The sequence below is a fragment of the Perissodus microlepis genome, chromosome 19 (assembly GCF_051167445.1).
Source record: "Perissodus microlepis isolate ML-2025 ecotype Zambia chromosome 19, ASM5116744v1, whole genome shotgun sequence".
Taxonomy (NCBI): domain Eukaryota; kingdom Metazoa; phylum Chordata; class Actinopteri; order Cichliformes; family Cichlidae; genus Perissodus; species Perissodus microlepis.
Window position 1 is genome coordinate 25,771,792 of NC_140479.1, and position 27,477 is coordinate 25,799,268.

Here is a 27,477-nt window from a genome sequence, read left to right on the forward strand (position 1 = left end):
CTTTCAATGTCAAGTGCGCTCTATATTAAGCAAATTGATTCAGTCTTTATCATACAATAATATTTTTTTGTGATTCGGTCTCATTTTCTTTCCTTGCATCAGGTGAAATTGAGCTGTCAGAGTACCGTGAAGCTAGCGCCCTTCAGGATAGCATCATGCACTGTGTGCGGGAGGAGAGCACCAGGAAAAAGAGGCTACAGGCAATCCACAAGCAGAAGTCTTTGGATATTTCCAACACGGATTCCATTCTATTCAGTTTGGACGAACATCGGCGCAAGTCCTGCATTGATCGTTGCGACATGCAGGTGCCCCCTGTAGTCCTGCCCCCATCCTCTACTACTCCCCACAACAGGTATCATGGGATAGGATCCTCTGATGGCTCTTCAGTTCGGGTTGACCCCGTGGACCGACGGGGCTCTCGAGGCGGCCAGTCTGACATCTCCAAGCCCGTCATACCAGAGGTCCGGCTCAGCTGCATGGAGACTTTTGATGACAAAACAGATCAGGGCTCTTTAGAGGGATCAGCTCAGGGAAAGGACGATCAAGACCTGATTGACCTCTCCTCTGACTGCACCTCAATTCCAGAAAAGCATTCGCTGCTCTCCATGTCTGACAGCGACTCCTTGGTCTTTGAACCGCTACCACCTCTGAGGATTGTGGAAAGTGATGAGGAGTTTGATCTTAACACCATCATAGGCTCCAAGTTTAGTGGGAGTCCAAAAGTCTCAGCTTCTCCTGCAAGCAGCAACACTTTGCGACTGTCCCCCGTTGTTCAGGTGAGTGTGGAGGACTGCTCCACTGACAAAAAGACCCCAGAGCTTGTGCTGGGAGAGAGGTGCTCACAGCAGAAATTTGAAGGAAAGGAGCCTATCCGTGTGCCTCGCAGCACCTCTCTGGAGCTCCCTGACCGATCAGAGAACATCTCCCATGAAAGCCCCATGACCTTAAAGCAGAAGAGAGACCTGCTGAGAAAGTTCCCACATGTCCCTGTCACCTCGCTAGATGACACATGTGCGACCCCGGAAGAAATCAGGACTCTTATAGGACCCAGCACCAGTCCCTCTGGCAGGACTATCTTCCTTGACATCCCCGAAGACAAAGCGGAGCCGCCTTCCTCACCAGAGAAGAGCAAGAGCAACAGTAATGACGAAGAAGAAGGGGATGGAGACGATGAAGAGGAGGACGATATGGGCGACGAAGCAGACAGCGACCCCAAACCTGACAACGCAGATGAGAATGATGAAGCTGAGTTTAAAATCCAGATTGTTCCCCGACAGCGTAAACAGAGGAAGATAGCTGTGAGCGCCATCCAGAGGGAATACCTGGACATCTCGTTCAACACGTTCGACAAGCTGGGTGCTGAGCAGACCGCAGAAACAGGTAAAGAGAAAGGACACGTGAACAAAAACCAGAGCGTGCTGGTGTTGATTTCAAAAATCTCTTTTAAGAAAATCTTGTAAAATCTTATTTATTACTTTTTGTACAAGTCTGGTCAAAAGTGAATATTTTAAGAGATCAAACTATTGTAGAATAATTCCAGCTAAACTTAAAGCACTGTAGCTGATTTACTACACATAAGTTCTACTTTAAGCCAGAAAAAGACAATCCTGAGGTGTTGCCACAGTTTATTTATATTCGGCTGACTCACATCAGCTGTTTCTTAGTGTTTGACGTAAGCCTACAGAGATGCTGCCTAAACCAGCCATTTATAAATTAGCTTTGTACATTGCTCTACTTACAACTTTTAACTCTGAATATTATTCATTTATTATTTTATCTCTTTAGTTCCTTATTGTTGTTTAAAAAAAAATCAGTTTTCTTGCATTTCTTTTATTATGAAATGCTTATTTCGTCATCAGAGTGAAATGATCATCACTCATTACCAGAAATACTAACCACTCCTGCCATGCATTGCCCCTTTTCATGTTTGTGTGTGTGTGTGTGTGTACTTTTCCAATTATACAATGAGGTTTTAATGTAAAAGTAAAAGACTGAATCAGATTTTTATTGCACTTTAATTGCCCACATGGCACCAAATCATGCCTCTATTGAGATTATGTAACAGCATGCTAAACTTCATATAACATTTTTTCTCTTAAATTATCACTTATAAATGTTAGACATCTATGTATTGTTTTACTGATTATTGTTGGAAGACTTCTGGTATATATTCTGATGCCTTGCAGATCACAAAGTTATGTCTACCCTGGAAAAGCCACGAGAATCTGCCTCAGCACCAACACTCGAAGCTGCTATACCTGAAACAAGTCATCGCTCTTCAGTGTCAAGTAGGAGCCAAAAACTCACTTCATCATCTCCTCACCGACTTCAGTTAAATTGTTTTTTGTGTATTACTAGTGCGATGTCTAATATACCATAACCTATTATTTATATGTTTGTCTCTGATTCACTTTTTACAATTTTGTAATGGAGCTTGAAATATTAAATTAACATCACATAATATACATTTTTTAACAACACAGGAAAAAATACCAATATGTAATGTTTTAAGCTTTAATTTCTAACTAGTGCAACTTGAATCTGTTATAATAATGGTTTAGTTAATCAGGACTAGGGCTAAATGACCTAAAGTCTAACCCTTATTGGTTAGACTGAAATGAGTTATACAGACAGTTAAAACCAGGTACTGTTTTCTTGTCTTTCTCTGACCTCTAGCTCAGTACCGGCAGGTGAAACGAGGCTCTCTGGGAGCTTTAACCATGAGCCAGCTTATGAAGAGACAGCTGGAGCATCAGTCCAGCGCACCACACAACATCTGCACCTGGGAGACGGGTCAGTCACTGTGGACATTTTTCAGTTATAACCTTTTGAGGAGACAGTGACCTAATAACACATGCAAGAACACCAGACACCCACGAGAGTTAACTGAAATTAAAAGAAGAGGATAGTAAAACACCTCCTAATAGATGGTGATGTTTTTATATGTTTTTATAGCCATTACACTGAAAACTGACTATAAAATGTGATTCATCAAATTTACATCTTTTTTATTTAACTAATAAACTAACTAGTTATATTATTTTAGGAATGATGTAAGAGGAATGATGATGCAAGAGGGCTTTTAAATTACAATAAAAGCCCTCTTATGTACATGCCCTATTACAGGCAGTAGTAGTACCCTCATTTGAAAATCTCTGTTTGAGCTAATCTGAATATATTTTCATTTAAATAAATACACTGAATCTAAACTTCAATCAAATTTCTTGTGTGCTACAAGGTGAAAAGGAAATGTTTTTATGACTGATATTTTTCCATTGTAGGTCCTACGAAGACCAGTCTCCTCTCAGCACCGAGCACAGTCAGCATGTTCGTCCCTGCACCCGAGGAGTTCATTGACGAGCAGCCTACCACAATGTCTGACCGGTGAATCAATCACTTAGTAGCTATATCTATCAAGCTGTATTAAAGTCAAACTATTATTGATTTATTGGAGAATTGCAAATCTATTTGTACTGGTGCCAACAACAATAAAACCAGAAACTAACTTTTAGCCCGAGTGCTCGAGATCCTGTGACAGCAGAGATCACATTGTCTTTACATTATGTCCATGTGGTATAACTGCTATTTCAGGGTAAATGCTGCCACTAATTAACAGTAATGAACTAAAAGAGAACTGAAAAGGATTCAGGATGTCAGATTTTGTAGGAGCTTTGGAAAAATTCCTAAAATATTCCCATCAAAATTCCCTACAGAGCTAATTTTTGCAGCTTTTTATTTTAACTTGTTGAATTGGAATTATGCATCAGAGCTGGTCTCCGTCACGCCCTGGAGTTAAAAAGCAAAAGTTAAAAAGGGTGTCTGGAAAGAAGTGTTCTACACATTGCTTGTTGGCTTTGCAAGTGATGAAGCAGCAGCTGCAATCAGCCGATAGAAAGAAACAGCCGCACCCCTGTGTGGAAGCACTGGCTTTAACCTCATCACATCATTCACATTAAGAACCTGCAGTCCACCAGGCTGTAAAACACATTACAGAACTGAGTCATTCTCACATATTTATCGGTTCTTAAACCTTCTGCTGTTGATCTCAGTAAATTTAACAGGGTGGCTCCTTCCCTGTCTGGATATTTAAAGATGTGGGTAAAAGAGTAACAATGTTTTGAAGATGACTTTGCAGGAAAGCAGAAAAGTGCGTCTAAGCCATTTTCTTAGGGAAAAAGGTTTTTCCCTAAGTTTTGATAATTCTCTCTTCAAACATTTTGACATTATTTCATATTGAAGTTGAATGGCTCAGCTGGCCAAACAGCACTAAGTGGAAGTAGGAATTTATTCTTTCAATTTCTTTTTAAGTTTAATTTACTGCTTGTTGCAGACTGTGGATGATTGAAGGGGCTGCAACAGACCGAGTACTGAACTTTAGATAGTGCAAAGCTTTTCTAGTGGAGTCGCAAAAAAAACCTGAATCTTGAAATGAGCAAAATAGATCTGCTTTTATGCTAAATCTAGCCTGGTGTATTTCCGTGTGATGTCTCAGGTGTCGGGACTGTGCAGCTGTTCTGGAAGAATATGATGAGGAGACTCTCAGCCTCGCTGTGGTGGTTCTTTCCATGTTCATTCACCTCAGCCCGGATTTGGCTGCCCCTATGCTTCTTGACATCATGCAGTCTGTGGGCAGGTACAACAGCTCCAGTAACCATCCCTGCAATCTCCATCCACACAGCACTTCACCGTTAAATGAAGTTTCATAACTCACTCTTAGAGCTCATGCATAATTCATCTCTGAGTCCTAATCCGCTGCTTTGACTTCTCTCAGGTTGGCATCCAGTGGCAATTTTTCTGGACAAGCTGAGAGGTATGAGACATAAAAGCCATAACACCAATGTGTGCAGATGTTCACTGTGCTTATAGATGACTTTAATAGTATATGTCAAGTGTGACTGCCCTTCTAACACAGCCATTCTCCCTGTGATGTCCTGCAGTATGTTGATCCCAGGGAATGTAGCAGGTGTAGCCAAGCAGTTCCTGCGCTGTATGTTTCACCAGCTGGCTCCTAACGGCATCTTGCCCCAGCTCTTCCAGAGCAACATAAAAGGTCTGTTTAAAAACCTGAAAATTCAGCTTGAACTTGTCATAGAAAAGAAACTTAGCTTCACACTTTATTGTAATGTAGCTACTTTTAAACATTCAATCTAACATCATAAGTTCCCATTGTACAAACTGCTCCCTTCTTTTTCTTTTAACAGATGGAAGTTTCCTGAGAACACTTGCATCCTCGCTGATAGATTTCAATGAGCTCAGTTCTGTTGCTGCTCTCAACATGCTCCTCGAGGTGGGATTTTTTCTTCATGTTGATGTGTTGAGTCATTCAACCAGCAGGAGGAGCTCTTGTCAAAGCAAAAGATTTGATGTCGCCAGCTTCATGTGCAGCGTAGGCCCATCTTAAACATCGCATCATCTGGGCATTTCAGGAAACCTGCTTTGATCTGCACTCCTCTGCTAGTTTATTGTACTGATATCTAAATAAAAATGGGCAAGATAAGAGCCTGCTGATGCACGCGCTCATCCGTGCAGTCATCTGTACTTCAGTGTCCTAAATCCACTGCTCTCATCATGAGCATTGTGACTGATCAGGAGTGAAATGATGGAAATATCTTCACTTATAGAATGTCATTATATAACCCCTTTTTATGGTTTATGCCTCCCTGCCTCCCAGGGCTTGAACAACAAAAAGAGTCTTCCAGCAGGGGGCACAATGCTGCACTGCCTGGACAACATTGCCACCTTCATGGAGGCACTCCCCATGGACTCTCCCAGCAACCTGTGGACAACCATCTGCAACCAGTTCCAGACCTTCCTCACAAAACTGCCCTCTGTTCTTCCTCTGAAGGTAGATATCAACTCGTCCGAGTACTTAGTCATGGTCTTATGTGATTACTGTCGGAGGAAAACGCATCCAGCGGTGCACTCGTTGGGTTCAAAAGGACAGAGTCTTAAAATTGTAATTGATTTGACTCTGACACTTTTACCTTGGAGGTCAAATTAGTGTGCAATCATTTGCAACCCTCACAAGCACAGGGGAGAGGTCAACTTATTTTGCAATGTGTGTCTCATTAGTGTCCTATGGATTCCAGTTTAAGGATTATCATTTGCCTGCTGAAAATCCCAACAACAAATGCAACTCGGGTAAGTTCAAAGCAGAACGTCAGTGTCTCCTCTTTCTACCCTTTAATAACTAACCTATTTCTACGTTTCTTCCATCACACAGAGTCTCCTGGAGCCCTTTTCCAAGCTGCTGAGCTTCGTCATCCAGTATGGAACATTCGGTCTCTCCTACCTTGTGGAGCTCTGTGGACTTTGTTACAAAGCCTTCAATAAGGTACTTTTGTGTGTCTGCAGCTTGTAAGAAGTCTTGAAAGAGTTAAACCCTTCAAACTAATCTGCAGTTTGCTGCTCTCTCACTCATCACTTTTTTTGGTGCTACACCTACTTCCCCGACACTCCAGTCAGCCTGAAATGTGGCCGTGTGTCACAGATGATTAAGTAGGCAATCAGCCAGTATTGATTAACATGATTAGTTGGTGTGCTAGGACCGAGGATGTATGGTGTGTTTCTCCGTGGCTGCCTCAGACGGCGATGGAGCCAGGGCTGTCTGCACTGTTCGGACAGATGAATCCTCAGTCCTCCACCACTGTCAGCACTGCGTGGTTTATGCCTCTTGTGGTATTGATTTTTTTTTTTACAGCCGCATTAATTCCTGACCTTATAATATCCTCATTTCAAAACTCAGAGTTGCTGTGAATGATTGCTTTTGGATCTTTACCCTCTGCCGTTTTTTTTTTTTAATGGTAAGGTGAGGAGTCAGGGAAGAGCCGATTTTCAATAATTTGTTTCAACTCAGTTCAGTTTTGGAGGTCAGGTGTTAAGGACACACATTAGAGCTCTCTGGACCTACTAAAGTTGGTCACATCATGCATCACTTGTCACCTCTGCATCGCCCTGTATGATGAGGAGCCTTGTGGCTTAAGAACGGCCTTTTAATTTGCTATTTTCCAAACTTACATGCTCCATTAAGTTTTAATCACCAGAGTGCTGCATCCAGGTACGTGCATTAGCAAGTCAGCTCTGCATTGTGCATGAGCAGAAGATCATGTGCTTGCTCCTAACATAAGCAAACATGACTACAAAAAGAAAGCGAGAGACAAACTGGAAGTCAGAAGATGACAGTGTGGTTTGTAAACAGGCAGCTGGGCTTTGTGTGGAAGGGATGAACAAAGAGAGCAGCCTGTCCTCCGGGAGGGAGAAGGCTGCCTGACAGCCTCATCTGAGCTGCCTGGGACTCTGGGAGGAGAGATCTGGACTGGCCTAAATCTACTCCTCGGCTTTCACTATTCTCCGTCTCCCCGGCTTTCCTCCCTCCCCTCTCGCTGCCTGTCCTTCCCCCTCTATTCAAGCTACAGAGTTTATGCTCTCCTCGCAGCATGAGTAAGGCAGAGTGATAATAGAAAAAGGCAGTCTTGCTGCATCAGTACATTTACTCCACTCTCTATCTTCTCGCATCCAGGAGAGAGATAAGTTCTACATGTCCCGCATTGTGGTGTTAGAGCTCCTGCAGGCTCTCAAGTTCAAGTCTCCTCTGCCTGACACAAACTTGTTACTTCTGGTTCAGGTAAAAAAACAAAAATCTCTCTTATCCATCTCGGTTTACGAGAGCCAGAAAATCACAGCAATTCAATCTGACTGCAATTCTATAACTCCATGTGGATTTTGCCAGTTTGTTTGTGCAGATATCGGCACACGGCTAGCGGAATCCACCATCATCCAAAAGCACATGATCTCAACGCTGCCGGGGGTGAGACTTAAATCGCTGTGTGCTACACTGTCTTATTAAAATCAGGCTCATAAAACAGCAGGAAATATAGATAGGCTCCACTGTGATTCCTCCTAAAGGATAAACTGCTGTTTCTCTCTACAGTGCACGACGGCAGCAATGGAATGCATGCGGCAATATATAAGTGAGCTGTTGGACTTTATTGCAGATATGCACACACTAACCAAACTTAAAGTAAGTCTTCTGTGTGTGAGTTTACAATTTGGACATGTCTCATGTGGAGAGTTTTGCTTTTCATCCTTATCTTTTCTTCACTCCAAATCTGCTCTTCAGAGCCATATGAAGGCTTGTTGTCAGCCACTGCACGAGGACACCTTTGGGGGCAACCTGAAAGTGGGCTTGGCACAAGTCGCAGCCATGGAGATCAGCAAAGGCAATCACCGCGATAACAAAGCTGTTGTGCGTTATCTTCCCTGGCTTTATCATCCACCATCCACCATGCAACAAGGGTAAAAATGATGAGACTAAGACTGACTGACTTAATAAGAAAAATGAATGGTGAAAGAAGATCTGCACACTGTGTTGTTAATTGATTTGTTGAACTCATTTTCATTTTTTTCTTTCTCTCTAGGCCAAAAGAATTCATTGAGTGCGTGTCCCACATTCGTCAGCTGTCCTGGCTTCTTTTGGGCTCCCTGACGCACTGTGCCCTGCACCAGGGCTCCACCTCCTGCATGCCCATCCCTCTCGACGCTGGCTCCCACATTGCAGACCATCTTATCGTCATCCTGATTGGCTTCCCAGAACAGTCGAAGGTCTGGCAGACACAAATCTCTTCAAATGATCACACTCAGATTTTTCCAGATGCGATTTGTGGCAACCACAATGGCCTTGTCAGTTTTGGTCTCGGTCCTTATCCTCAGACGTCGGTGCTGCACATGTGCTCCCTGTTCCACGCCTTCATGTTCGCCCAACTGTGGACCATCTACTGCGAGCAGGCAGCCGCCACTCCCTCCCTGCAGAACCAGAACCAGACAGAGTTTTCTTCCAGCGCCATCCTCACGGGCCTCGAGTTCTGGAGTCGGGTTACACCCAGCATCCTGCAGCTTATGGCCCACAATAAAGTTGTAAGTACTGCGCGGTATCCTTTGCAAACATCTGTCTGAGACAGTCAGGACTGTCGCTGTGGAAGAATGGTGATTTTCTTCTTTTAATATTATGAGTAAACAGTAAATATGTTACATAAAATTAAGTCTATTTCATATTTGTCTCTCAGATGGTAGAGATGGTGTGTCTTCATGTCATTAGTTTAATGGAGGCCCTGCAGGAATGCAACTCAACCATCTTTGTCAAGGTTTGCTATAAGTCCAGTCCTTCCATGTAGACAGTGCTGTATATTCTCTGTGTAACATGCAGAATAATGCTTATTTATTCATCTCCATTTCTTTTTTCAGTTAATTCCTATGTGGCTACCCATGATTCAGTCAAATCTTAAGGTACGTGGTTTTAAAAGGTGTTAATCATACAGATTAATGATAATTACTATTGATGATTTCAAACTGAAACACTATCATCCTCTCTTCTTTTCGTCGTAAGCATCTGTCTGCAGGGCTGCAGTTGCGTCTTCAGGCCATCCAGAATAGGGTGAACCACCAGTGTCTGCAGGGCCAGATGTCCGGAGCCCCTCCGTTCGCCCTGCGCAAATGGCTGCAGTGCACCCAGTTCAAGATGGCTCAGGTGGAGATCCAGTCGTCTGAGGCTGCTTCACAGTTTTACCCCATGTGACCTGTTCTGTGGTCAGCTCTGCCTCACCTGGGTCCCTAGGCCTGCATGCATCTGCTCTGGCTGAAAGTGACTTTAAAAAAAAAAAAAAGGACTCTTATATAAAGTGATGCTGTGTGGGATTCGTTTGAAATGAATAATTTTTCAGAACCTTTAGTATATGTACAGTAAATCTATGCTATTTTAAAGTACTAACATTGGAGTTGGACTGTGTAGAAGAGCTGTGTTCGGTGCCCAATCTGTTGCATTTAACAGATTTGAAGAGTCAGACGACTGTAGAGGATTTCCACAGACCCATGTTAGTAATAGCAAGGGCCTGAAACCAAATGCTTGTTTAATCATAGATATGTTCACTCTGTGACATTCATAACCTATCACTTTTTAAGTTGCTTGGTTGCAAGCCGAATAATAAAAGTACAAGTTTTTCTAAACATCGAGACGCTTTGACATTTCAAATGAATTGCTGAGCCTTTAAAAATTCAAATATGACATTTTCTGCCCTTTGATGTCCTGACTGATGGGGAAAATGCCCAGCTTACCATAATGTGGACGGCGGAGAGATAAAATCAGCTCTGCTGGCTACTCCTCTGAGCGAAAAAAACCTCAGGTGTCTACGGGAAAACGACATGACATGCATTACCCAGCTCCCAGCTAAGATCCTTGTCAGGCTGTCAGTCATGCTGCCTTTTGCCATCACAGCTCAGATCGATCAGAGGCCAATCCGAGTTGCGCCAGCAGCTTTGTAACTCGATAACGTGGAGCCAGACATTGGAGGTAAACAAGACTATTTCGGTTTGCTCCCCCCTCACCCCCAAAGTGGAAAGACACCCCGCCTCCTCCTACTCCAGCCCTCCCTTCATTGGCAGCAGCGAAACAGATAGGCCCATGCATATACCAAGCAAATACAATTACCTTTGGCCTAATGTGGTTTGTTGTGATTAAGGATTTTTGTGAGGTCTAACTGTATTACCATGAAGCTCTTGTCTGAGAATAACAGATGACATGACAGCAGGCCCTGAAAACCGAACAGCACATTAATCTTTGTTTTGATCTTTTCTGCTGCAAGGATTTCATTATCAGGATTTAGCATGAATTAGATCTGCTGATATAGATGTATTCTGCGAGGAAAAATTAGCTTATCGGACCAAAATAAGTCACATTTGATCTGCGCATAAATTCTTTAAAATATTACTTTTTAGTCGCAGCTGGTATTGAAAGACCCATGTTGAGAGGTGTCTGCCAAATGAGTCACTAGTATAATGATATCACACAATGTGACTAATGAACACGCACTTACACACACGCGCACACACTCCCCGGTGACCTCAAGCCAGCTGAATCAGGCTGCAGTGCCCCTTCTCATCAACCTCTAGCCATGGCTCATCAAAGAGGTCCTTTCCTGCTGCGCCTCTACGTGTGAGAGTGTGCATTAAAGTGATGTTAGCTACAGGTGTGTATGTGCGCACGTGTCCCTGCGTGTGTGCGTGCGTTTAATCAAGTCCCCCTTGCTCTGGGGTTGCATCTGTCAGCCACTGCCACCGTTGTGATCGTTTGAACTCGCAGCCCTTTCTGAAAGAACCTTTCTCATTAGCAGCAGCTTATGTAATCAGTGTCCCACAGGTATCCAGCACTTTCCCCACCCTTGCTTGCCGCCTGCCTGCCTGCCTCCTGCAGGACCATATGGGAGCGCTGACCTGATGAGTAGGCAGCTGGAGGTGCTGAGGGTAATTAACACTGACCAAAGGCCTGGCGGGCAGAGAGGGTGTGAGTGGGTCCTCAAAGACTGTGAAGGTCAGCTTTAAAAAAAAGGACTGTGCAAGCTCTCTCACACAACCAATGCACCAGCACAATGCATCACCAGGTGTGTGCGCTGGTGACATCTCGTGATTAAAGAGCAGAGGTATAGAAGCAGCAGATAAAACTCAGCAGCACACTGGTAAAAACAAATGTTTGAAAAAATTAAATCAGTGTTCCAGCACCTTATTGCTGTAAGGAAAGCCTCGAAAAACTTGTTGAGACAGTGACAATTCCCAGTACCCCGCCTAGTGCTGTCACTTTGGTTTTATTACAGTGAAATCCACAGCGCCCTGGCTGGACAATGCATGAATGTTTAAATTGCTCTGCGTGCCCATTTGCATTACCGTCAAGTGGCACATCCAAAGCAGGGAAGGCAGAGAACTCGATGGACCCTCATTCACATTATAATTCATCAACATTCCTCTTGAGTGCTCTTGTACATCAGCCTGTACAGCACAGGTTTAGGCTCCCTTGTTTGTTTCACATCACGGTCTGGTGTGCAAATTGAAACAGAAATAGGAACATGTCTGCGCAACCTAGTGTAAGAATGCAGGCTCTGTATGAGGTGTTTTGAATCCATTACCCTCTTTTATCTTACTCTAAAAACCTCATTTTGTTATATCAACTCATGTTCCTGCTCTAGCTGCAGAAATCTTTTACACACACACACACGCACACACACAGACGTGATTTTTTAGTGACACTGTTATTGATCGAGCCCAGAGCTTGCACAACATGTGACCTAAAAGTTTTCTGGCTGGTGCCATTAAGCCCCACGGAGAGGAGTGCGCTTGGTAATCGCAGTTCATTAAAGATGCACTGTGTGAGACAGACTGAGAACATGTCCTCCGCTGTGGGGGGCCCAGGAGACAAGGCCAGCACGGCTCTGCCCAAAGACGCGAACGGCACAGCACAGCATAGAGCAGACAAGATGGGCACAGGCTAAATATAACAGTCTCACTTTTATCACCTTCACCACGTACGGGCCAGCTCGTCTGCCCACATATAACAGTGGTTTTATAACTGCACATGCATTTCTTTAAACACAACATACTGTGGGTCAGTTGTTATGTACAGTTTTATTTACAACTGAAAAACTCAGCAATGAAATCAACTTATGCACATTTCATTATCTGTTTGGTATAATGCATAAATTGTGTATGCTCTATTGATTGCCATATATACATTAATGGCTTGCTCCATCAACATGACAACACTGACATAATTCTAAGTGGTAGCACATTTTTTAAACTTTTACTATGTATAAACATATGTTCTGTTACACTGTACATGAATTAACAGTCCAGAAGGCAGATATTTAAATATCAATATTTACATTCATGCATCCATCATTTCTCTCATATAGGTACATGGTGGGGTTTACTGTTAGCTAATACCTGTGCATTTTCAAATGCAAGTATGTGTTTTTTTTAAATCCCCCTCTATTTTCCACAGTTTAGCCAATATCTATACTTAACTGACAGCCACAGAGTACAGCCCACTCTCACTGAGTACACTCATCTGCATGCACGCTCACAGACAGACAGACACACACACACACACACTCATACACGCGCACATGCATGCCCGCACAGACACACGCAGATTTAGTGTATTAAAGAAAAAAATGAAAAGAAAACAGAGCAGCGTTGAGTGATGCTCCAGTTCAGCTCAGTTGTGTTTTTCCAGCGGGGATGAGAAGGATGCCTGTGACAGCACTGAGTCACACACATCCTTGATGAGGCCATCCTCTGTGCAACCTGATCTCTGGCTATTGGCTAAGTCTCCTGTCTCTCACCAGTCACAAGGTCAGCTCTGGGCTCATGTCCCCTGTTTCTATAGTGATGGGCTAAGCCCTTCTTGACAGATAGAAAAATGAAGATTGTCACGTCCAGACAAAACACGGCGGAAGGCATCCAGCTGACCACGGGACATTGGACAACAAGATTTAACTGGACGACAGGGAGAGCAGGTTTAACTTGTAGAGGTCCTTGCACTGAGCGAACAAATCGGAAAGTCGGGACTGGCGTGTGATGCAGGACAGGAGTATTGTTCGGGTAACACACATTCACAAAGATCACATGGGACATAATGGAGGCCCCTGACTTTTTTAGCTGAAGTCTCAGGGAAACAGAAGAGGATATCAAACACCCAGAGACAAAACAACTGATACCAAAACTCTTTGCAGAGCAAGCGCGTTTTCTGCATCAGTGTCTCAACAAACCGACAGCTGGCTTAAAGCATTGGTGCATCACAAATGAATTATATGATCTATAAATTATTCACTTAGAAAACAGAGCTCTCAAGAAATAAGATGAATTCGTCAAGATGTTCAAGATTTGAAAAGATGTGAGTAACTTACAAGACCGTTGTTTTTCCCTTTTAAGTAGAAAAATAAATCCAAAGATAGACAAGTAAATAAATAGAGGAAATAAATACACGGATGACTGAAATATATATATATTACATTGAGCCTTCTGTAGCCTGTTTTGGCATGGCGAAATAACCAGAATGTCCCATGTTGATCTTTCTGCTCCTCCTTTGTTTATATGGATTTCTTTAAATTGCATAGTCAGAGGAATCCACATCTCAGAGCCAGGACCGGCAGCAACATCGTGTTTCTCACAAAGCATCTGTCTCAAAAATGGAGGGAAAAAAAATGGACAGTGCGAGGGTTGGAATATAAAAAAATGTTGCATTCTCTGTAAAAACTGCATGCATGTTATTTGTTGTGTGTGATGGGCTGTCTTGTCTGGCTGCCCGTGGGACTGCAGGGCTGCTGTATTGTCTGTTGTTCCATTGCAGATGTCAACAGTGCGTGAGGTCTGGATCTGCAGCAGACTGGCAGACAGTCCCTCTCCAGCCGGCAGCCAACCAGCCTGTCAGCAACACTTGCTGTTACTAAGAGCATAATGTTCAGCTTGCTGTGCCACTTTCGACACCGTGGGGGGTTGTGGATCTTTCTCTGTGTCCTTTCTGTCTTGATTTTTTTTTCCCCCCCGTCGATCTTTTTAGCTTTTCTCGAGGTGAATGGTGTCTTCAGTCCGGGCAACGTGCCAGGCAAAGAGGGAAGTTTTACCAATCTGAAAACCTGGGGTGAAACCCACTCGCATTCATTCAAGGTGAGAGGGAACTGTTGTAGTCAGGATAAGGTGAGCGACAATGGTGATGTCACTTCATGTTTACCAGGACAGTCTATACCACAGTGTTGTTTGTACCCATGGCCTTCTTGTTACGGATGCTCATGGCATACTCCCCACGACTTGTCCCGTTCTCTTCTTTTCGGAGTGGTTTCCTGTGAATAGACATTTTTACAAAGTGAGGATGAATTCCTTGATCAAAAAACAAAGCAAAATGGCACTACATTCATCCATAGCTAAAGGCCATGCCATTAAACAGAATTTGTGGACTGCTGACCTGCAGACTGATTTGATTTCTCAAGCTGCTCTGGGTGGATATGCTGCTCTCAGCAATCCCTTCTAATAAGCTCAGTGTTTAAAGGTCAATTTTGCAAGGAGACAGAAGGAAAAGATACATTGCAGCACATGGCATAAGGCAATTACCTACTATGACTGGGAGATGCAATCTTCTCTTCTAAGTAATGACTATGTGTAGCTGTCAAAACAACTTGGGAATGACATCGATACACAACCTCCTGGGAAATTCCTTCTTAAAAACCAGTTGCGCTGTAATGCTCGATCTTTGCTCTAGTGCAAAAGAAAACAGCAGCACATGATCCCCTTGCTGCTACTGGTCTGTGAAGAGCAGGATCATTCAATGTAGCTCTTTTCATGCGCTCCTTGATGCCTTTGTGGTTATTATATTTGTCCAGTGTACTGTGGCTTCTGTACCGACCCCCTCAGCTGCCCTCCCCTGCCCGGGTTTATGTAACTCAGAGACAGATCTGAATACAGTTAGTACAGTCATTGTCCCACTCAACACTGTACAGTGCCTTCACTAGCACTGAGAACCCTTGAGCTACATCTAAGCTCAATATCTCCCCTCCTCTCCCCTCCTGGCCCCTGAAAGCCCGGGCTGGCTGGCACAACTTCAACAAACATTCAGTCCGGTCCAGCACAAATCTTTTTCCTTTCTCGGGCATCGTGCCGGGAAGGAATCGTGCAGACAGGGAGTCCTTGCAGGGTGAAATGAGCTCATACATGACATAATGCAATCCAATACAAAAGCTCTGCAAGAAGAAAGCACTCAGTGTGACTTGTGAGGATTAGCTTCTTGTTGAGAACTGAAGAGGGTACTTTTAAAAGGACTATGGAACATTTTAAAAACAACAATGTGTGAAAGTTGAACTCATGAATAATAAAACACACCGTTGCTTAAGACTGATGGCATTGTGTATTGGAAATTACGGAGATATGGTTTTAATGGTGTTATCATATCCAGAGACTTAAAACGCAACCAGTAATGAATCCAGACCTCTGACAAGATCTCATTAAAAAGTTAACATTACTTGGAGGTCTAATACACCTGATAGCATTTCTTTCCCTCTGTGCACAGGATTTTGCTGAATCATTATCACACCAAGTCTTTCAATATGCCTTAAGGATATTTTTCTGTAATACTAGCAATATTTATACGATTCTTTCTTGGTGAGGTGTCAGTATGAAAAATGATCTGCTAGGGTTTTTTTTTTTTTTTGCACCACTCAATATTTATAATTCTTGTGCTGTCATCTCAGTCTGTCAGCTGTCTCTTTGGGATGCTCCCACGCACTTTGACCGATCACATTTTTGCCACACCTGTTAAACAACCGTCTTGCTGCTGTCAGATTTTGAAAAATGCTCCCGTCTCGGCTGTTTTTCAGCTGTCACTTCAGCGCAGAGCTTAACCTCGACCCATCTGCCTCCTGTGCTTGCCGGCATTAGCCGTAAAATCCTGCTCGGCTTGACTCCGTCCAGTTTTTACACAAGTTACTCTGATCTCCAAAGTCACCATGAGGATCTTTAAACATTTTAAAGGGTTTCCATTCAAAGAAACAAAAACTACAATAGGGTGTAAATATGAAAGTCTCACATTTTTAACTACTCTAACAGGATGGCTTTATCATACTGTGTCTCTTCCACTAGTTTAAAATTTGTGAATTCACAACATGTATTTTATAGAGAACTTTTAATATAGTGCCATCATTGAGTCAGACTAACTTCGGTTGATTATTATGAGGGTGTGTGTGTTAATAAGAAGAAGGGAGGGAGATTTTACTGACTTTTAACTGAGCTTTTATACCTGAAAAGTGATTGGGAATTTCTGTGTAGATACTTTGGAGGGCCATGCAGAAGCTGATCAACATTATGTGCGAACATTATACTTTCCAGAAAAAAAACTTTTAAACAAAACACAACAGTATGACTAAGACTTCCTGTGGGACTCCAGTGTCACCTGGGAGGGGTCATTTGGGTGAACACAACTGGGACACATGCTGGCCATGTAGAGCAGATGCTGCTTGCTGTGTCCCTGTGAGACCAGGGGAAAGCCTGAGAAAAGAAACTGTCCAGCCCCGGGGTGGAAACACTCTGATGTGGGGAGGGGGCGGTGGTCCCCACTGCTGCAGGGAAGGGATTTGGGATATACCAGTTTTACAGGTCTGCATTAATCTATTAATCACTGCTGCCGCCTGAGGGAGAATGTACAAAAACAGCAACAGTTACTCACACAAAACAATATGCTAGACACAATTATATCTGTCCCACAGGGAGGATGGAGGAGGAATCTCCCAAAGTCCAGCCAACATAGACTCTATAACAACATTAGCCTCAAACATTTCTGGAGTCCAGTTACAGAAAACTATGATAAGAGTTAAACAGACCTGTGGGTGTTGGGACAAAGTAAGATTTTTCCCTTTGGTTCCTACAGCAACAGATGAAACTACATAAACAAAGGGTGATATGGATGTTGCTGTAAGACATGACAAAACAAAAAGATAAACCAGCTTTGACGACGGTGCAATAAAACAATGTCCACACTTATCCACGGATGTTGCCACATTTTTATGTAGGAATATCTGATGGTATTCCTATTCTTACTTCTGTAGCAGACTGATAGTTTTATATCATACTTTTTTTTAATAAGTCAGTGACTGTGGCTGGGATGTCCACAGTATCATTTGGAAAAACACTGAACACAAATTTATGATGAACAGTTTTCATTAATTTCATTTATGTGAGTTTGTGTGCGTGTGTGCTCTTCCTGGAAGCTCTGTTCTTACCTGTTTAATATATGAGCCTGTTTCAGCTTAGACCTCAAACCTTTATGTGAAAGCAACTCCTCCTTCACGTTAAATATCAACAGTAGTAACGGGAACTGAGTCTCCAGCAGTGTCCTCCTTGGAGGAGGGCCATCGCGTGAGTAGCATGCTCATGTTTTAAAGTTTCACTATGAATTCATCCACCAGGGTCGGACTCCGGAGGTGGAGACTGGACTGTGATGTTCTGAGAAACTACGGGGAAAATTTGAACCTTCTACACTCACATTGTAGCTTTTAGCCACATCAAGACAATGTTCGCTGACCACCTGCCTTGCTTCGTCCTCTTCCACAAAATGCAATTGAAGTTGAAAGGCTCCACACAGTGGAGGAGATCCAGAACGCATTGCAGATGCATATGTGCAAGTGGACGGAACAGGAGCCATTTAAAATTAGCACTGGAAGTAGTCCAGAGCAGAGATGGCTCTAAAGCGGACTGCTGCTATGATTTTAATCAGTGACGTGTTTTGCTCTTTATAGGTGGAATCACAGAACTTTTTTAATGTCCCACATTATATTTGGTGCAGCCAGTTAAATTTAAGATAAAAATGAGTTTTATTCTAAGTCACAACTGAATAGTGTTGAAAACGGATGAAAAAGCAATTAACAGAAGTCTGGCATGTCTCGATGATTCCACATGAGATTTAGCAAGTAAGAGAACAAGATAAGATCTCTGTGCTGTTCGACACCGGTGAGCTACAGATTCCTGGAAGCCGCTTCGGCCCTGTTTATTTTTCTCAGGATGTAATCTCCGCACTGACTGACCATGTCGCTTTGGGCCACCACACAGGGCAGAGCACTGGGGCCTCAAGCCGACCTCTGCCCGGGCCTTCAATAATAGATGCCATGCTGTTGACACGTGGCAGGTGGCAACACAACACTTCACAGGTTAGATGAATATTTCATATCAAAGCTGTGCAATCACAGCGCACATTGCTGTTTGAAGTTTGGGGAATGCATGATGGTGAAATTAGGACATGCGTTGGGCTGTTTACAATTACTCCAGCCATCTGGAAATTAGAGTAACATGGTATGGTTCAAAGCAAACGCATTACAAAACAGACTGTAAAAGTCTGTCACCGGTTTTGATGGTGCCGGTTTAGCGATTTCAAAAATAAAACAAAGGGAGATTAATGATGTGTGAGCAAATATTGTAGCATTTTCCGTTTCGGTTTTTTGAGTATTTTGGATGTTCTGTGTTACCCTTGAAAAGGACCAGCTGGGATGCATTATCCGTCTTTGAACAAGCCTCCCTGAGCGGTAAGTGATTGGGAAAAGCATCTAGCTTCATTAGTCAGTTGGTCTGAGTTTTATTTGTTTTGGCGCCTTGGATGGCTGACAGCCGGGACTGCAGTATCATCTCTTTTGCTTTGGATGGTACAGCAACACTGAAAAGCAGCGTGTGCCTGAATCCTCCTCTCTGTGCTTGCACACCAGCCTCTCTGGTGCTGTGGACTCTGAATAGGATTGTGTGGAAGTGTTCTTTTTTTTTTCTCCTTTTCAGTCCCGCTTGCTTCTGACAGATGACTGGCAAGCAAAGATTACAAAAAATAACAAAAGGCCAGGAGGGCTGGGACCTGCAGTGCTCGCTCTTCCACTGTCTGTAATGCTTGGGCCTTGGCCCTCGTCCAGCTGATTTTCATTGGGAAAGCCCGGAGCACTGAGCTGGGAGGGCTATATATAACCGGGCTGTGTTTTTCTCACTGACAAACCCTTTTTCACACTGTTATTGACTGAGATGCTGAATTACTGCCTTTGCTCGCTTTGGTAGACAACACTTTATCTGTCCTTTTTGGCTGTGTTGTTTCCTCTCCTTTCCCCTCTGGAACGATGGATGATTAGAGAATCCAAGACAAATGCTAAAGCAGTCACATCTTTCCCTGGACCGCTCTGCTACTGGCTTTGACTAATGAATGTCTAATGAGGCTAGTCTGGACCTGTGTATATTCCCTTCTCATTCTGAGTAGAGGGCAGCTTGGCGTGGCACAAAGTCTGCAGTCTAGAGCCCACAGAGCTTCAGGACACGACCTGCTTGCATGTATAAAAGATGTGGCCTGTGACTGAATGACTGCGCAAATTAATTCATAAATAATGACTTGGGTTTGGGGCTAGAGCCCATATTGCAACAACACTTTCCTACCACTGCTGCATTAAAAAAGGTGCCCCTTGGCTACACAGGGGGCTGGAGAATTGCCATAATGAATTCCTGAGCCAACCGCCCATTACTTCCGCTGCCTGACTTTGCCTATTTGTTGTTTAAAGAAAGGCGAAATAGAGTTCTGCTGAAGAAAGCCATATCTGGCATGCAGGCTTAATATAGTCCCATAAATATAAGAAGGTAGGATACTAGATCTTTTTAAATACATATGCATAAAACATAGAAGTAGCTTCTTGATTTAATGCCTAATTCTGCACACATGGCGTTCTCACGTGGTTAGTTGTGGACTGTGAAACACGCCAAGATGATGAATGAGTGCGTGTAAAGATATTGTGTGTTTATGGATGGGTGCATGCAAGTATCCTTTACAAACCTGGCACGATTCAGATGTGACTGTTCTTGAAATATCTGTGAACATTAAGGGAACGTCGGAGTGCACGTGTGATACCGTGCTGCCTGAACGGCATCAAGAGAATTGGGTCTGGTTGTGCCGCAGAGTAAAACCTCACACAGCCTTTTTTTTTTATAAGCCAAATGTGGAAAATGCTGCAACAGCAGTGTGTTGGGATTCCTTTGCTTGGCTCTTGCTTTCACATTTATGAATCCAGCTGCCATTCTAGGATGCTTCAGACTTTTATGGGAATTAAAATCAATAGAGCATTGTTATGTCATTTTGCACTTCAGCAAATGAATTCAGCATATAGGATATTTCTGCTTGACTCAATGTAGTGGATATTTACAACCCACCTAACCTCTGACCTCAGTATGACCTAGGGGGGCAATGGCATAACTCTAACAAAAAGGCAGGACACTTATTAGAGTACCCCACATGTCTATTTACCCACCTGTCTCAATCTGTGACTGACTTCTACTTCAGTTAGTCCTTATTTTAAAATAATTTGGAAATATGTGAGGTTTTAATTACAATGTTAAACAAACAGAATTAAACATGTTAGGGTGGCTTCTTACCTCTTAATAGCTTTGTAGCAGATGATGATAGCTGAGAGGAGGAAGATAAGTGAGGCACAGCCCACCGTTCCGAGAACTACGATGTCCATCTCCATCCACCACGGCCTCCACAGTTGCACCTTGGGCTTTTCCACTTAGAAACAGAGTGAAAGGGGCAGCAAGGAGAGAGAGGTGTAGATACAGAAGAAGACAATAAACACAATACATTAAAACACATCATTAAAAAAGGTAAGCGCATTAGGAAAAATGCATTAATTATATTTACACTTAAGCCACAACTTGACTTGTGTTTTGCATTTTGATCCTTAGTAAGTGGCTTAACTTTTAAACAACACAATAGTGAAAGAGAAACAAGACGATTTCTCTCCTCTGCTCTTTTTGTGCTGGGATGCATTCGTGTCCTCACCCGTTCTTTAGGTCTTAGGTGCAACGTTCAAAGATATCCAACCCGACACCATGAATCATTTAAGGTCCTGTCAGCCTTTCCTACACCAGCACTCTTGTCCACACCAATTACTGTTGCAGGAACCTCCTGCTCTTTCCACATTAGATTCGTGGAGTAAGATCACTCACCAGGAATGTTGTATAACATTGTGTGCATCAGCATCTTCGTATCTGTATTGCAGAATTTCTCTCGCCTTGTTTTGCAGCATCCTGTGCTCTCCCACCGTCTTTAAATCAGGTTTGTCATGAGCATATCTACCTATCATTCAAGGAGAAAATACCCTGTTCGCTACATAAAATAACAAGCTCCTCCTGCATGTAGAGGATTTTAGTTATGAATGAGACGAATGGGCTTACACCATAGCAACAAATACTCCTGAGTAATGCTGAAGACTATTTTTCCAACACAGCACATTTCTACACAGCAAATAAAAAGGTATGGCTCTCCCTGGTACAGCGCACCACATCATAAGTCACTGTGAATTTAAAAGCCCCTCTCAGCCAAACTTCCATTTTAATCCTTCGTTTTGTCAACGGCTGTAGGATTTAATTCAGTCAGTGGTAAGGATCTACTTTATTGTGATAGAGCACAGTCCTATCAAGGGACCTCAGATACCATTTTTAGCACGCAGACACTTCTTTAACTGTGCCAATTTTTCCTCAGTTTTATTAGACTTTTATCTGATAGATGTGGTCCCGGCCATTGTCCCAGTTTTCATGTTAGCTGTGCATATTCATTGGATTTTAAAGACGACAGTTTAAAGCACATTTTCAGCTCAAAGTGCTCTGCAAATTGGGCTGCTGAATGAATATTTAGATAATTATGCATGAAAAATGTGATGACAAAAAAAAAACTCCCTTTGAATCAAATATTAATAGTGTCTCCACCCACTGCAAACATATGTGTGCAAAGATAAAAAGAAATGAAGATTGATCCGCTTATCTTATTAACATGACATATCGCTGTTTTTTAATTTGGTTGTTGTTGGAGGGATCAGATCTTGTGGAGGCAGCACTCAGAGGTCTGAGCTTGTATTGGCCGAAGGCCCACCTTCACTTGCAGTCAGATGGTTGTGGCAGGATTCATGCAGTGACCTTGACAACAATCACAGAAGAGTCTATAACTCTCGATTTGTAGGTAACTCACATGGTGAGTCAGGGGAAAAAGGAGGTCCATTTGCATTGACCAGACAGGAAAAGAACACATTGAAGCTGATTGATTAAAGTCCTTCCACTGCGCTCCTTCCCCCCCCCCCCCCCCCCCTCCCCCCCCCCTCCTTGTAATACGAAGGGCTCAGGATGAGTGATTCTAAAGAATCACGGTAATAGCTGCATCATCAGTAAAACACCTGTCCCATATTTCAGCACTGTTCATTAAGGTGCCTGAGATGAAATACAAATCATATCAACTTTCAGCAAGCAGGCCTGTTAAATATGTTTGCCTTTTGCTCAATAGATTTAGCACCTCAGAGTGAGACGAAAGAGGAAGGTAAAGGGGAGCGCTGCCACAACAGGCGCTGGAGCGACACAGATATCCAAGCTTGTTGTGTATGAGCACTAACACGCACGCACACTTATTGCCGCCAGCTCAACTTCAAAACAAAACTGGAACTACTGGGCTGGATCATTAGCCCCTTATCTCTAACAAATTATAGCTAATTTAATTAACTCATCTGTCTTTTAATCAGGGGTTCTCCAGGGGGAAACCCTACCACTGAACCACTGAGCTTGGCAGCCCAGCAGGCATAGATTTCACAGGCAGCCGGGTACTCCCCAGGGTCAGACCCAGTATATATTAGTCTTGTGTTCAGCTGTTAACATCCTGCTGGCTCTAACACACGCACAAACACAAGAGTGCAAAATTACACCCGTGCACGAGCACTCACACGTTAATCTCAACTGGTTGATGGTGCATTTTCCCCGTGTACATAAATGGAAACACTTCACGTCAAAACAGTTTCTTCAGACTAGCCACTTGCCCGACACCTGCGCCTGGCTAGGAACAAGATCCAACTGTGGGCTGAGAGCAAACAGACTGAGACGGACTTGGAGGGAGACAGCTGTGAAAGGTTGGAGGGTGAGCTGGAAGCCTTACCTGTGGTGCCCAGTAGCCGCGGGGGCGGCGGTGGAGGCGGCGGCGGTGGAAGTGGAGGGTATCTTCTACAGTGGCATGCCAGCTGGCACTGTTCACTAACTTTCTCCGCCACAGTCCGTGAGCATGACCTCTGGAGCTCTCCCTTATGGTGAGAGAAAAAAGAGACAGAGGGAGAGAAAGAGAGATTGAAAGGACTGAGGCTGTGTCCCTTAGTGCATTACTCAGAAGTACCATCAGCACAACACTGTGCAGCACAAATGGAGATGCTTGAATACTCAGCAGCCTCTTAGTTTGTAGCACTGTGGATATCCTCTCAGCATTCCTTTCATATCGCAGCTCCAGTGTTGTTGTCACTGGGGCTACTGTGTATGTAGTACATGTAAAATAGTATCACATATATGGCTGCAGCCCGCTCCCTGTAAGAAACCACCCACCAACAGAGTGGGCAGCAGGCTGCCCCGAGGAGTGTGCGTGGGAGGACTTGGAAACTCAAGCAGATCACATTACACATGAACCCTGGCAACACTGCGTGCGCGTGAACAACTGCTCACCACTATCTGTAGGCAGCAGCATGGGGCAGAGGTTAGAATACTCATCACTAACATATGCCTGCTGCAGGGATCCTGGTGGGATAACTGAATGTTGTTATCATATAAACACAGTTGGTTACTCCGTGTTCCCACAACAAAAAAGCAGAGTGCCTCTGTGTGTACCTGGGCATAGCTGCATTTCTTATGACCTGCTGCAAACTCACTACACACGCCTGCCTGCCAGCATTCCCTCAACACAGGTGTGCTCTGGAGCGGTGATCCCACCAAGTGTAAGCTGGTATTATATGGCAATGCATCTTAAAGAGCACACAAGTTACTTGGAAAAGGTTATTAGCTCCACAGCTCTTATCCATAGTCCATCAGTAAATGAAACTCAAGTTACATCAGTGTAACCTCTTCTCATGCGTAAATTGTCAAGTGGCGCGCCTGAACGTGATCCTTACCTGGCACGAGAGTAACAACAGTGAGAGAAGGCAATGACCGAAGAAAAAAGGCCAAAAACTTAAAGTAAATGGCATTAGATCTTGGCACAGCATTCCTCTTGCGCTGTTCTCGAAGATACTAGGCAGCGTTTCCAACAAATGAATGCAGTATACATAGGCTTGAACTGTTTGGGAAATAACCATCCACCCTATCCAGTTCAGCGGCGATATCTGTGACAGGCGTCTCCAGAAATAGTTTATGCCACAATCATTTTCCTCTTGAAATCCCGTTGTCGATAGCATAGGACAGGCGAGCCGGTGGAATGAGTGGCAAATCTCGATAATTCACATCTCGAAAGTAGTTTTTTGCTTTCTGGCACTCAGATAGCGACCTGAATCACGCCGCTACTCCGTGCAATGTGAGGGCGGTAGATGCCCGTACCTTACATCCCTCCTCGGCTGCAAGCATGAGCGCAAATGGACCACTCAAGCCATCGAAGTTGAAGGAAAAAACGAACCGAGAGAGATCCTCGGGAATATCGAGTGGTAGGATTCCTTGCAATGGCATCACACATCCCCTCTCAACTTATCTAAGCTGAGCACTGTATGGGCGAGTCCGGAGGGCAGAGCCGAGGGTTAAAGTGATGCATCCTCCTCTGTGCCAAAATACGGCGGGCTGTTTTATACGGGAGCATCACCACCGCGCACTTGATGCAGCGCTCACATCAGCTCATCCTGACAACGTGTGCTCAAACAAATTCGCCTTCCGCTTCTTAAAAAGTCCCCCCAAAAATCAAAGAGGGAAGGGCATGTGGTTGTGAAGGCGTCGGTAATGTCAGCTGGGCTTTGTTTGTTTTGCTTTGTTTGCTTGTTTATGTCTGTGTTTGATTTTTTCCTTTTTTTCCTTTTTTTTTTTTTAATAATAATAATAATAATGGCCCAGGCAGAAAGTATAGCCCACAATGCGTGGAGGCGAGTCTGTAAAGATGACGCGTACTAGAGCAAATTAAAGTCAAGTGGAAAGCTAGGGAGAGAGAGTGCAAGACGCCTACCGACTGAAAACACTGCCATGCCCGTGTTTGATGTGCTGTGTGCCTGCGAGAACACTCTCTGGTCCAGTGTCCCAAAGTAGGCTGAGATAAACAATACTGATGTAACCTGGCATTTACTGCTAATGCTCGACAACCCGGTCAATTATAACAGTTTCAAAAATACGAATGGGCTTATTGTAAAACATTAGTTTCTTCTTGTTATTATTGCTGTCATCACAACACCTTTGACCCACACTGATGTCGTTTATAAGAGGTGATGCTGCGGGGCAGAGTGCAGAGAATCAGACTATGCAGTGGGTAGTTTTTAAGAGCTCAGTTGCATAATATTGTTGGTGGTCTTCACTAGGGACAGTTATGAAATTACCTCAGAGCCCTCAGTCGGTACTAGAAAGCCAACGTGACAGTCACTTGTTGTAACAGCTGATTGACAGGACAGGAATAAAATCCAAAGTGTTCTTCTTGGTGTCACTAGGGAGCCAGAGCTAATACATTTTTTAACCACATTAAATGATTTATTGATCAGCTGGTTCTCTAGTGCTGATGCATTACCTACTTGATCAGAGTTTCAGAGCTGGAAGATGATGTAATGACTGTAGCCTGGTCAAACCTCTCACCCCTCAGGATTTTCAGCTGTTTAAAGGAGGTCTGTCTCACATTTTAAAGACCTCATTATGTGACAAACCATTTTGTAGTACTTGAATAATCCCCACACATCTTCTTGCAATCTCAAGAGATCTTTGCAACTCTTTAAAAATCACCTCTGAAGCCCACTACTGTCTTGCTAAGAGCTTGCTAAGAGCTTGCTAAGAACATGTTTGAACCTGATGTGTCAATTTTGCAGGACACTTTCTTTGCTCGTGCAGTGCACAAACCTGCCTCACAGCCTGTGTGTGATTTTCATAGCTAATTCATGTTTCATAAATCTCCAATCTACCGTGGCGCCCATGTGACTTGTCTTTTGCTTGGGAGAACTGCCTGCAGTTTAAAATAACAGAAGTGACAGCCAATTGTGTCAAAGCCTGTTCATACCAAATAACATCTAAGCCGAGTATTTAAACAACTTTGGATTAAGATCAGTGGATTCAGCATCTAGCCTTAAAGCCTTGTTGTTGCAGCCGAGCATTTATCACATGTCGTGCCTATGAAAAAAGCTCTTCACGGGCAATAAAGAAGTGAGCTCATGCAAAGGGCTGTGAATTACTTTTAGAGTGGAAAATCCATAGCTGCTGTCAGGCTGTATTTGAAAATGCAGTGCAGTGCAGAGATTTTTCAGAGTTTTTGGAGGATAAAACCAGCCTGTATTTGGCATATGGTCTGCCTAGCAGTTCAGTCCATCCATCTCCCCTACAGTCTGTCCCAATATTGATTATCTGACAAGAGAAAAGCACTACATCCTCCTGTTTCCTTCCTGCTACCTCACCTCATTCCAACAAGCAGCAATTTGCCACAACATACATCATAGGCCTTTAAAACTCAGATAAGAAAACCTCTCTATGTAATTACTGTGGTCTTTCAGCCTTATCATCCTGCCAAGATACTTAATCTGCCTCTCTGTATTAAACAAAGAGCACCCCAACATAATGTTTTTATCAGAACAAGAAAAAATAAGAAGACAAAAATCACAAGCCCTCTGTCATTGAAGGAAAACGTTTATATCAAATAAGCTTAAACGGGTTTTATTTGTATTATTCGTAGTTTTCTTGTATTACTTGTCCTTGTGTTATATCAGTGTGCAGGTATAACGTTAGATGTGTGCTGTATTCATGCTGGGCTGCATCATAGTGAAGGTAGATTGCCATCTAGTGGAAAAACCTGGCAACACATGACTTTAAACAGAGGTTATGTTGCTTATTGACACATTATTATTGGAGCTGGTGGAGATATTAAGCTTAGGTTTGTTATTTAAATTAGCCTGTACTGTGATAAAACAACTCCAATACCACTGGAATGATGTTTAAGATAAATAAATTCTGAGGAATATCAGAATACAGTTGATGACTTATTGGACAGTATTTTTCAGTGTACTACTTATTTTACATCTGCACGTGGCTTTTTCCTAACTCTTTAGTAAGGGAAAATAGATACATCTTAAAAAGAAAAAGATTTCTAGACACATACATGGACATGAATGACCGTATCTACTGGTACTTCTACATTTAGCTGTA

The 27,477-nt window shown here is 43.3% G+C and overlaps 2 protein-coding genes across 8 annotated transcripts in view; one reads left to right on the top strand and one right to left on the bottom strand.

Moving 5' to 3' along the window:
• Positions 1–10,005, top strand: part of unc79 (unc-79 homolog, NALCN channel complex subunit) — a 32,028-nt gene extending 22,023 nt beyond the window's left edge. For all 7 annotated transcript variants that reach the window (XM_084913851.1, XM_084913854.1, XM_084913853.1 and 4 more), the window contains 20 exons: positions 103–1,380; positions 2,187–2,288; positions 2,677–2,793; positions 3,282–3,384; positions 4,493–4,633; positions 4,772–4,810; positions 4,938–5,050; positions 5,202–5,287; positions 5,672–5,845; positions 6,073–6,141; positions 6,224–6,334; positions 7,520–7,624; positions 7,730–7,807; positions 7,931–8,020; positions 8,120–8,295; positions 8,418–8,601; positions 8,710–8,913; positions 9,063–9,140; positions 9,241–9,282; positions 9,383–10,005. In XM_084913851.1, coding sequence (XP_084769977.1) covers positions 103–1,380; positions 2,187–2,288; positions 2,677–2,793; positions 3,282–3,384; positions 4,493–4,633; positions 4,772–4,810; positions 4,938–5,050; positions 5,202–5,287; positions 5,672–5,845; positions 6,073–6,141; positions 6,224–6,334; positions 7,520–7,624; positions 7,730–7,807; positions 7,931–8,020; positions 8,120–8,295; positions 8,418–8,601; positions 8,710–8,913; positions 9,063–9,140; positions 9,241–9,282; positions 9,383–9,571 — 3,479 coding nt within the window. In that variant the 3' untranslated portion in view covers positions 9,572–10,005. The remainder of the gene's footprint in view (positions 1–102; positions 1,381–2,186; positions 2,289–2,676; positions 2,794–3,281; positions 3,385–4,492; positions 4,634–4,771; positions 4,811–4,937; positions 5,051–5,201; positions 5,288–5,671; positions 5,846–6,072; positions 6,142–6,223; positions 6,335–7,519; positions 7,625–7,729; positions 7,808–7,930; positions 8,021–8,119; positions 8,296–8,417; positions 8,602–8,709; positions 8,914–9,062; positions 9,141–9,240; positions 9,283–9,382) is intronic.
• A 2,420-nt stretch (positions 10,006–12,425) lies between these two features.
• prima1 (proline rich membrane anchor 1) lies at positions 12,426–25,242 on the bottom strand. Its single transcript, XM_084913863.1, has 4 exons — positions 24,282–25,242; positions 23,288–23,429; positions 20,749–20,881; positions 12,426–14,660 (listed from the first exon to the last, which is right to left on the bottom strand). The coding sequence occupies exons 1-4, from the start codon at positions 24,561–24,563 to the stop codon at positions 14,561–14,563; spliced, it is 657 nt and encodes a 218-aa protein (XP_084769989.1). The 5' UTR covers positions 24,564–25,242; the 3' UTR covers positions 12,426–14,560.
• Between the last annotated feature and the right edge of the window lie 2,235 nt (positions 25,243–27,477).